Source organism: Garra rufa, chromosome 18, assembly GCF_049309525.1.
Source record: "Garra rufa chromosome 18, GarRuf1.0, whole genome shotgun sequence".
Classification (NCBI taxonomy): Eukaryota; Metazoa; Chordata; class Actinopteri; order Cypriniformes; family Cyprinidae; genus Garra; species Garra rufa.
This window is the reverse complement of record NC_133378.1, coordinates 22,157,046-22,168,466: the sequence shown is the minus strand read 5'-3', so window position 1 is coordinate 22,168,466 and position 11,421 is coordinate 22,157,046. Positions and strand designations below refer to the sequence as shown.

The following is an 11,421-nucleotide window of genomic DNA, read 5'->3' as shown; positions in this document are numbered from 1 at the left end:
TTATTATTCAGTGGTGGAAACAGGCTTTGATAGATATTAGATATATAACTGCTTGCTTTTTTACATTTGTATTATCTTTGCCGTCATCTAATGCTTACTTAAAGTAATAAAAACAACAATGTTAAATGTAATCTTTAATGAATATCTATTCTCGTACTGCACGTTATAATGCTGTGCTACCTTAATTCACTTAATACCTTAATAATATAACATTCTAATATCTGCTATAACATGAAATTATTTGCAGCATATCATTAATGATATATTTTAATATTGGTGCATCCCTATGCATTTTAACTGAACTGAAATATCAAACGTTGATGAACAACATATCCTTTTTTTTTTACTTTTTTTTTTAACTTTTGGAGTGCTGTTACTCTTAAACAATGCACAGCTGCAAGGGTTTTCACACCTGAAATCTGAACGACAGAACATCAATATCAGAATATGAGAAATGGTTTGGTCTATGGCCCTATCCTAAAGAGCACATTTGATGTGTACTGTACTTGCAGTGTAGTCCTCGAGACCGTGGTGTGTCCCCATTTGTCATTTTATTTTTCAGAAGGATGCTTTATGCTCAATCCCTGTTGCAGAGTCGACCATTTGGGACAAAGCTTTTGTCGTGCAAGCAGATGTAATGTTCTTTAGGAGACAAACTTCACAGAATTGAATTTCAGCACAGTGTTAGGACCTCAAATAACCTGCTAGTTTCGCCACTCACCAGCACAGTGGCGTGTCAGTAGACGCTGCTACAGAGGAGGTTCTCATTCATTTACTGATGTACTCACAAGGGGAGTGAAGGACAAGCCTGAATGAGAGCCAACGCACAGTCTCTGGCTGCCTGTAACCAACTCCTTCCTGCTTCTGGTCAAGTTTGCGAGGGTAGTTAGAATCCTGATGGAGGTACGGTCACATGATTGTGGTTCTGGGCCATGTACATGTTGTCACTTCTGCAGCCAACTGTTGTCGTCATCCTCTTCAGCAAGTAACAGCATAAACTCGAGCTCTTCTTTTTTCTCTAAGGTGTTTCTAATGGAAATGCTGTGTGGACAATAATGTTTGGGATAATAATCAGGTCATTAGCATTAGAGTTGTCATTTACACTGCATAAACTAAATTAATTACATACATTATTAATTAAAATTGATAATGTATGTATTAATTAAAGCTGCATTTAATATACAGTAATATTGTGAAACATTATAATTGCAAGAGTTTCTTATTGAATTTACTTTTAAAATGTAAAATGGTTGGCAAACTTTAGTCTTCAGTGTCACAAATTTTGGGCTGCCAAACATTTACCAAAAATGATTCACAATTTTGCCTCATTTTAATTAATTTTCCATGATTCTCTTTGAAAAACAAATTGGTAGAAATTTGTTCTTTCATTTAGCCACACAAAATAGCATCATTCACATATAAATTATCCAGAATGTGCAGCACTTTTCCTGTTATGTCTTAATATTATAACATAGGCTACATTCATTATCAATCATTATATAATATTATCTAACCTGTTGATGGATATCTATGAGGCAGTCAAGCAGGAGGGGCTAGCAATTCTGCACAGATGAACAAAGAAACAGAGTTACAACAAACAGATAGACAGAAAGATAATTAGAAGGGGGTGTCCCAATACTTTTGGCAAAATAATGTATCACTATGCCTTTAGGTTTAGTATCTTTAGGTTCACTGTTAAAAATGCCAGTGTAAACGCTAAGCAGACTAGGAACAAATGTATCATTTTTCTCTTTGGTTCGGACTAAATGAACCAAACTACAAGTGTGAACACGCACTTAAATTCATCATGTTTAGACTAGGCTACTAAGACTCACCGATGTGGACTTGTGGTCATGCGGTCGCTCAAGCTTGATGCGGATGTCTGTACGGTTCTGCTCCTGGTTCTTTCCAGCATCTGTTTTGCCAGCTGGAAACATAAGAACATTTATTTTATAGATAAACACACAAACATAAGCTGCACTACTACACAAAGACACCACTGTTTTATTTTTATTAAAGGGATAGTTCATCCATAAAAAGAAACTTCTATCATTAATTACTTGTAATAATACCATTGTGTCGTTCCAAACCCACAAGACCTCCTGTTCATCTTCGGAACACAAATAAAGATATTTTTGATTAAATCAGAATGTGTTTTTGTTTACTTTGCGCAGTTGAACCACTGACGTCACATGGACTATTTTAACAATGCCCTTTCTGGGCCTTGAACATCACTGCAACTCTTACTTAGATTTTTTTGTCTCGTTTCCAGCCAAAATATCTAATAATTCTTAAATCAAGAAGGATTTTCTAGACAAGTAAAATTTATTTTCTTGTTTTCAGAAAAAAATAAGTCAAAATTAAGTGAGGTTTTCCTTAGAAAAAGAATTTAGAAAAATAATCTGCCAATGGGGTAAGCAATACAATCTTGATTCAAACACAAAACAAGATTATTTTTCTTACCCCATTGGCAGCTTATTTAGCTTGTTTCAAGCAAAAATGTGCTTAATTTTGACTTGGTTTTTCTGAAAACAAGAAAATAATTTTTACTTGTCTAGAAAATCCTTCTTGATTTAAGAATTTTTAGATATTTTGCCTGGGAACAAAATGAGAAAAGCATTTTTTGATAGTAGTGGCTTTGCGGGCTATGCAGGGTCAGAAAGCTCTCAGATTTCATCAAAAATATATTCATTTATCTTATTTTTTAAGATGAACGAATGTCTTATGGGGAACGACATGAGCATAAGAGAGGATGACAGAATTTTAATTTTTGGGTGAGCTATCCCTTTAAGGTAGTGCACTATTTTGTATAGTTTGTTTCTCTCACCAGGAGAGCTCCCCCTGCTGGTTGTACAGGTAGTGCTCATGTTGTCCTCCAGCCATGTGCTGTACGTGAACGAGTCTCGTTTATGAGGAGTATCTGCTGACGACAGACTCTCCTGAATGGGACAAAAACAACAAATTACTCTGGCAGACATACCAACAAAACATATTAAACATATTCGTTTTTTTTTTTAAATGGTAGTCTCTGTTGTAAATGTGTTCATTTTCTAGAGATGTTCATTACTTAAAAAGTGTTTACGATAAATGTGCTTTTCTCACCATGCCAGTGTCATAGTCCTCTGTGGTTTCATTCTCCTCTACCACACTAGCAAAGCTGCTGGCGTTAGAGGAGGAGCGGGACAGGTCATGAGCCTCAGGAATGGACGGAGCCCGACAGTACATGCTTGAGCTACACACATACATAAATACAAACACATTTTCTTAATGCCTTCACCCGAAACATGCGAGAAACTCTAATAATTCTTGTTGTCAGATCACTGGCATCCACCAAAACCCACAGCCAGGGTTCAGTAGCAAACCCGATCAAGCACCAAATTTGAATAAAAACCGACAATGTCCAGCAGTGGCCATTTTTATTATCACGTCATTTCCACCACATCTCAAACTACTACATCCTATGTCATCTGTTGGAATGCCACTCTCTTATGTACGTGCATAAGACAATCAACAGAAGCTAGAGATTCATAAAGTTTATAAAGTTATAAATATGGATCATTTTCTTACAAAAATGCATTGATTAGCTTCAGAAGGCCTTTATTAACCCCCCAGAACCATGTGGAGCACTTTTATAATAGATGGATGTGCTTTATTGGACTTCTATTGGACTATTAAATATATCCACCTATTCACTGCCATTGTAAAGCTTGGAGGAGCCAGGACATTATAACTCCAAATATAACTCCAATTGAAGGAAGAAAGTCATCTAAATCTAAGATGGCCTGAAGGTGAATAAATCATGGGTTAATTTTTTGGGGGGGTAAACTATCACTTTAAAGGAGCAGTTCACTTCCAGAACAAGTAGTTCACCCCTTGCCATCCAAGATGTTCATGTCTTTCTTTCTTCAGTTCTAAATAAATTACGTTTTTTACAGGAATACATTCAGGATTTCTCTCCATATAGTGGACTTGTATGGTGCCCCCTGAGTTTGATCTTCCAAAATAAAGTTTAAATGCAGCTTCAAAGGGCTCAAAACGACCCCAGCAGAGGAAGAAGGGTCTTATCTAGCAAAACGATCAGCTATTTTCTAAAAAAAAAAAAATACAATTTATATACTTTTTAACCAGAAATCATCTTGGTCTAGCGCTGCGTGAACTGCATGTATTCCTGTTTATGACAGTTAGTCTAATTTTTTTCTCCAACAAAATCACCCTACATCGCTGTTTTACCTTTTTTGTAAAGTTCACCTTGTAAACATACAACGATTTTGAAGTTAGAGGAGAAAATGAGATGGGAGTTTTTCGACATATCCTAAATGTCATAAACAGGAATACACACAGTTCACGCAGAGCTAGACCAAGATGAGCGTTTGCGGTTAAAGAGTATATAAATTGTAACTTTTTTTTTTTAGAAAATAACCGATCATTTTGCTAGATAAGACTCTTCTTCCTTGGCTGGGAAGAAGCTGCCCTTTGAAGATGCATTTAAACTGCATTTTGGAAGTACAAACTTTGGGGGCACCATACAAGTCCACTATATGAAGAGAAATCCTGAAATGTTTTCCTTAAAAAAAAAAACTATTTCTATGACTGAAGAAAGAAAGACATGAACATCTTGGGTGACAAGGGGGTGAGTACATTATCTGTAATTTTTTGTTCTGGAAGTGAACTTCTCCTTCAATGCTTTTCACTTTACCTGTTCTTGGTGATGAGCACCTCAGGAGAGCTCTGATTGGAGGAGTTTTCAGACTTGGGGTCCTGGGAGGCGTGGCCACTGTCAGGAGTCTTCTGTGTGCTGGGAGAGCACTCTCTACTGCTGCAGACAAACATACACACACTCACCATGAGAGGGCAGCATAACCATTGCATTTGAAACTCTACATGTTAAAGGTGAGGTGACGGAGTCCAACTGCAGTCTACTCAGAGTTAGGTTAGGTTAGATACAACAGTGCATGCTGATTCACATCACTACACTGAAACATCGAATTCAGAGCAAAATCATTCATTGTAAGTACTACAGCACGTGACAAAGGCCAGCTCATGCAAAATCAGTAAAACAGACATTGATTGGCTTACAAATTATCAAACCACCAATCAGTTGGCATGTTGATTTTGCATGTGTGACCAGTTTAATGTGCTAAAGGCCATAATTTATTGCAATTCAGATGAATTTCTATGGCCAGGTAAGAAAGCAGCTACTCTATGGTTAAAGAGGTATCATTCTATGGTGACAATTATACTTGGAGAGGTCCACGACGAGCCTCCCATTCTTGAGAGTGACGCTGGGTAGAGAAAGACAGAGCACTGTCTTGTCCTCTGACAACAGAGCTGCAATTCTTCACCAAACACATAAACACACAAAAGGAGGGAGTTCAGTAATCATTGTTTTATGTTCTACCTAGAATTCTTTTATTTTTATTAAATTCATTTTCTGACAAAAAGTAAGATTTTTTTAATGCTCATCAAGGCTGCATTTATTTAATCAAATATACAGGAAAAACAGTAATATTGTGAAATATTATTTAAATGTAAAATAACAGTTTTTCTATGTAAATATATTTTTAAATTTTATTTATTCCTGTGATGATCCTTCAGAAATTATTCTAAAATGCTCATTTATTATCAATGTTGAAAACAGTTGTGCTGCTTAATATTTAGTTGGAACCTGTGAGACTTTTCAGGATTCTTTCATTGATAAAAATTGGTAAATTTTATTCTTACCTGTTAAAAGAAATCAATACTTTTATTCGCCAAGGATGTGTTAAATTGATAAAAAGTGATAGCAAAGACTTAAATTGTTAGAAAAAAAATTCTATTTTGAAAAAATTTAAAGAATCCTGAAAAAAACTATAACAGGTTCCAAAAAAATATTGAGCAGCACAACTGTTTCCAACATTGATAACAAATCAGCATATTAGAATGATTTTTGAAGGATCATGTGACACTGAATACTGGAGTTATGATGCTAAAAATTCTGCTTTGCATCACAGAAATAAATTATATTTTAAAATATATTAAAATAGAAAACCATTATTTTAAACTAATAATATTTCACAATATTACTGTTTTTTGGTCAAGGAAATGCAGCCTTGATGAGCATAAGTTAATTCTTTAAAAACATAAAAAAAAATCAAACTTTTGAACGGCAGTGTATATTTATTCTTTTTTAAGTATCGTATTGGTTTTGCACATACATGTGCATGATCAATAAATGCACAATTTCTGGAAAATAAATATTCTACCATTCATAAGTTTGGATTTTATTTATTTATTTTTTACAAAATTTGATCAAATTACAATACAAACAGTAATTTATTGAAATATTAAAACTTAAATTAAAATAATTTTATCTATGTGATTTATTTTCCTATACAAAAATACAGTAAAAAAGGTACAATTACAATTTAAAGATTCTTACACTCAATAATGATGTATTTACAATATTTGATCAAAATACAATAAAAACAGTAATATACTGAAATATTAAAACCTAAAATAACTATTTTCTATATGAATATTCATATACAAAATACAGTAAAAAATGATTATTGTGAAATATTATTACAACTGAAAATAACTTTTCTATTTTAATACATTTTGAAATGTAATTTATTTCTGTGATGGCAAAGCTGAATTTCAGCAGTCAGTTCTTATTATGTGATATGTTTGTTTTTTGTAACATTACAATGTTTGTTGCTGTCACTTGATCAATTAATCAATCCTTGGTAAAAACAAAAAAAATTCTGACCCCAAACTTTTGAATTGTAGTGGAAAATCTTACTTCTGAAAGCAGGTTTGAGCACAAGTGTGGGCAAATCTGTGACACTGAAACTGTTATGCTTCACAATCGCAGCTTCTGAAGTTTCCTCATCCTCTTACCTCTTCTCCTGGACCTCCTGGATGTTCTCAATGCCAATAGCACTGCTACGTCGAGAGCTGAATGGTCCTGATTTTTTCCTAGTTGGGCTTTTTCCAGGAATGATTAAAGACTGCAGGAGAGAACAAGAAGTTCGGTGAGCTGAGGATTTATTGTACAGATACACCTTCACATTGTGATGGTCACCATGCGGTCTCAAAGGAAACTTTAAGAATAATACATCCTGCATAGGTCAGGTCTATGTTATAACACTTGCAATTGTGCTCTATTATTTCCTCTATCTGTGCGTGCTCCAGTCTTTCTGAGAACAAAAGCCACTGTTTCGTAGCTTGACTGGCAGGGTGGATGTGAAGTGCGCGCTTGAGGGTTTCGGCCTGAACTGAGAGAGATGAAAGATGGGAGCAGGATCTCCTGAGCTTCACTGGGCGGCTGTACTCTCGCTGGGGACACTTTGTTCTCTTCAAGCCTGAGCGCTGGGATTTTACAGCTACTGCTTTATGACTTCAAATGAAAGGCCTTCAAAAAGGCTTTTATCTAAAATGGCTTCAAAGGCTTCGGAAAAGACTCTCTGTTGCCTTTTTCCTTTGTGTTTCTATGCTATTAGCTCGCAAAGAGTGTACAATTATCAGACGAGGGGATAGAAATACACCGAAATGTACATACTACACAACAAGAAATGACACTGGACAAATAAAAACATAGCAGAGCGACGCATTACATGCAGGAAGGGGAGCTATGATGAAATCCTGGACTTTTTTCACCATGAACATAAACACTGAAACAATGCTGCTGAACGTAGATGAATCTAAATAGATGCACTTGGTCATTTGTGAAAAATGTGAAATATGACTCTTTAACTGAACAATGCTTACTGTCAAAATGGCTTACAATAGGAATATGGCCTGTTAAGTGAGACTGGATAGTATGGGATGAATATCTGCTTGGATAGCTGTTAAAATGTTACCATCTGGTCGGCCAATATTATTGTGTCTTTGCTATTTTTGCACATTGTCTGTCTTGTATACTTGTATATTGTTCCTTTTATAATCTGTGTCATCTTGTCACTGTCATTCTGTAGCACTGTGGAGCTTCTGTCACTACAACAAATTCCTAGTATGTGTAAACATACCTGGCAATAAAGCTCATTCTGATTCTGAAAATTATGGATGCACAATATATTTGTTTTCACAATCAGTTGTCGGCCAATATTAAAGATATTTTATTGTTGTTGGCCGATATTTAATTGTGCATGCCCATTTCCTCTGCTTTTATAGATGAACTTTGCCACCATGTAAAGCTCACCTAAAGTTAAAGTTAACACTGTAAATGTAATAACGGGCAAAACGAATCACAAAATGAATATCCATTTTTCGTACAGTACATTATAATTAAAATGTGGTGCCTAAATTGACTTTAGCTTGATTTGAAAATGATTGGTTTTAGTTTAATTTTAATTTTTTAATAGACAATTTATTGGTTATTGGCCATTTTTTATTACTGACTTAATATTAAAATTAATAGAAAACAATTCAAAATTACTGTGAAGAATAGACCAATATGAATTTTGTTTTTATTTTTATATTTTGAGTTTTCACTGAGTTTCATTTCAGTTTCAATGTTTTAGTAATTGTTATAGTAGTAGTAAATAATACATTTAATTTAATAATAACTTTTGTTTTTAATTAATTTTTTTAGTAGTAGTAAGTCTTTTTTTATTAGCTTTTGTTTTAAATATATGTAGAGAGTTTTATTCATCTTTATTATACTTTCAGTTTTTTAGTATTTCAAGTTAAATTAAATTAAATTTGAAATCAATTTTTATTTAATTTTATTTTAATAATTTATTTTATTTACTTTTTGTAAAGTACTGAAAGCCATTTTATATATAATTAGTAATTTTGCTGTGTTTTGTCTTTTTATTAGCTTTTGTTTTAAATGTGAGTTTTTCTTAATTATTTTTAGTTTTAGTTGTTTTAGCATATGAAGTTAAATGAAATTAAATTTGAAAACAATTTTAATTTTATTATTTTATTTAATTAAAAAAACTAAAGTTCCCCTTCAGTCGAATCACTTCGACGTTATATTGGGGATCTCGCCTGAGAGACCAATCATCTCTGAGCCTTATATAAAAAGGCCAATTGCAAATTGGCGAGTGGACGTGCGCGTCGGCCACTCCCCCGTACATACGGGTATATAAGATGGCGGCGCGCATCACTCAAACAGACTTTCGCTTTCAGAGCCTTCATGCTCAAGCCTTCCCTTCTCCAGAAGAAGAATCTTCAAAGAGAAAGACTTCACGTTCCTGCTGCTGCTGTTCTTCTCTGCTGGCGTGCGCCGATCGAATAAGAAACAAAGCTTTACTGAAAGAGTGAATTTCTCGGCGCCGCCAGCGGGGTCCCGCGGGCGGCCGTTTTCACGGCCAAAAAAGCCTCCTGCTTTCCAGCGAGCAAGCCCCATTGAGTGCACAGTGGTGCCGCGGTTTCCTCCCTGGGCAGACCGGGACTAAAAGAGCAATTTCTCACGGCTGTGTAAAGACGTTCTTTTCAGAATGGCTTTCCGGCCGTGCGCTTCTGGGTGTGGCAGTTTCCTCACCTCACTGGACGGACATGAAAGCTGCTTCACATGTCTGGGCATCGAACATGCTGAGGCAGCTTTCACGGATGGTTCATGCATAATTGCGAAAGCATGACCATGGGAATGCTGAGGACTCGCCGCTCGCTCGCGGGCAGGCCCCCCTTCGCGCCCCACGGCCTGCGGAATTTTTCCGCCGCTGTGGCGAGGCACGAGGGGGAATTTCGAGTCACGGTGCCGAACGTTCCACCGGCCCCAAAAGCCCTGCGGTCTTCCGCCCGCCAGCATACCCCCGTCGAGATGCCAAAGCAGTACGCCTCCCCGCCAGCCGGGCTGGGCGTCTCCTTTGGCGCTCCACAGGAGGAAGAGATGTCTGACGCTGCGTCAGAGGGAGAGTCAGGGAGTGAGGACGCTCTTCCGGCGGCGCGGCGCCCCTCCGCGGTTGCTGCCCCGTCGGAGGCAGACTCCGAGCTCTCGGCTATGCTCCTCCGAGCCGCCAGGGGGATCGGCCTGGAGGTTACTCCATCGGCCTCGGCCGATCCTTCTCGGCTGGGCGACTGGTTCCTGGGGACGGCTCCGGCGGCATCGCCTCGCCCTCCCCCGGTGCCATTCTTCCCGGAGGTGCACGAGGAGCTGGTTAAGACCTGGCGGGCGCCCTTTTCATCTCGCCCGCTGCCCAGCTCCTCTCCCCTCGCCACCCTTGATGGCGGGGCGGCCAGGGGGTATGCGTCGGTTCCCCAGGTCGAGCGCGCTATGGCGGTGCAACTTTGCCCGCGTGGCGCTGCCACCTGGCGGGGCCGGCCGCGTCTCCCGTCCAAGGCGTGTGAGCGCTCGTCCGCCCTTGCGGGCCGCGTTTTTCACGCTGCGGGCCAGGCCGCCTCGGCCCTGCATGCGATGGCGACCCTGCAGGTCTACCAGGCCAAGGGGTTGAAACAGCTGCACGAGGGTGGTCCTGACCAAGGTACGATGCAGGAACTCCGCGCTGCCACCGACTTCGCCCTTCGTGCGACGAAGGTCGCGGCGCGGGCCCTTGGTCAGGTGATGTCCACGGCTGTGGTCCAGGAGCGACACCTGTGGCTCTCTCTGGCCCAGATGGCAGATGCCGACAAAGCACGCTTTCTCGACGCTCCCATCTCCCAGAGGGGCCTATTCGGCGACTCTATCGAGGACTTTGCCCAACAGTTCTCGGCAGCCCAGAGACAGACGGAGGCGTTTCACATCCTGCCCCGCCGCGATGCTTCCATCCCGCCGCCGGAGGCACCGCCTCCGCCTGCACGTCGCCGAGGGCGCCCCCCTGCGGCCGCAACATCTACGGCTCGCCCCCCTGCGGAGGCCCACGACGCCAGGTCGGCGAGAAGGGCCCGCAAGCGCAGAGCCAGCCGCAGGAGAGTGGCGCCGCCCGCGGCACAGGGACCGGCCCGAAACACTCGCAAGAAAACTGCGAAACGTCCCTGACGCGGGCCTCCAGAGGTGATTGAGACTGCTCCTTAGGGGATGCTAACATCTACGCTCCCCGCTCCCGGTGGAGGGCCGGGAGCCACTGTGTGCTTCAATGCTGCCGTCGGCCAACGGTCGACGGTACCCACATTTTCTCAAAAAGAGCAAATTCTCACCTCTGGCTTCGGCCTCGAGTTTCCTTCCTGAGCAGCACTTACACTCCTCGGAACCAGACTCTCGGCTGGTCTTCGCCAGCGCGGGATCCAGGGAAGAAGGGTAAGCACTGCTTAGTGCAGTTAGACACTTCCCCAGGACGCTCATCCTTCTGGGTTCTGTCCCCTTCCCTGTCTCCCCTTAGGCTGCCCCACCACGGTCACGTCGGTCAACGTTCCCTTGATACCACTACGCTGGTTGATACGGACGGTACGGCCCGGCCCCAGGCGTCCGCCCAGACTCAGAGGTACCCCTTACATTCTTATTCGGGCAGGCGTGCCTCTGCTCTGCCTGCGGAGGTCGCATTCCTACTGGCGAAGGAC

General features: G+C 40.2%; 1 protein-coding gene across 1 annotated transcript in view; it reads right to left on the bottom strand.

The window, feature by feature from the left end:
* Window positions 1-1,553: 1,553 nt before the first annotated feature.
* Window positions 1,554-11,421, bottom strand: part of rap1gapa (RAP1 GTPase activating protein a) — a 29,571-nt gene continuing 19,703 nt past the window's right edge. The window contains exons 12-17 of the mRNA XM_073822679.1: window positions 6,880-6,989; window positions 4,697-4,816; window positions 3,103-3,232; window positions 2,828-2,939; window positions 1,836-1,927; window positions 1,554-1,562 (exon numbers count right to left, since the gene is read on the bottom strand). Of these exons, the coding sequence (XP_073678780.1) occupies window positions 1,554-1,562; window positions 1,836-1,927; window positions 2,828-2,939; window positions 3,103-3,232; window positions 4,697-4,816; window positions 6,880-6,989 (573 nt within the window). The remainder of the gene's footprint in view (window positions 1,563-1,835; window positions 1,928-2,827; window positions 2,940-3,102; window positions 3,233-4,696; window positions 4,817-6,879; window positions 6,990-11,421) is intronic.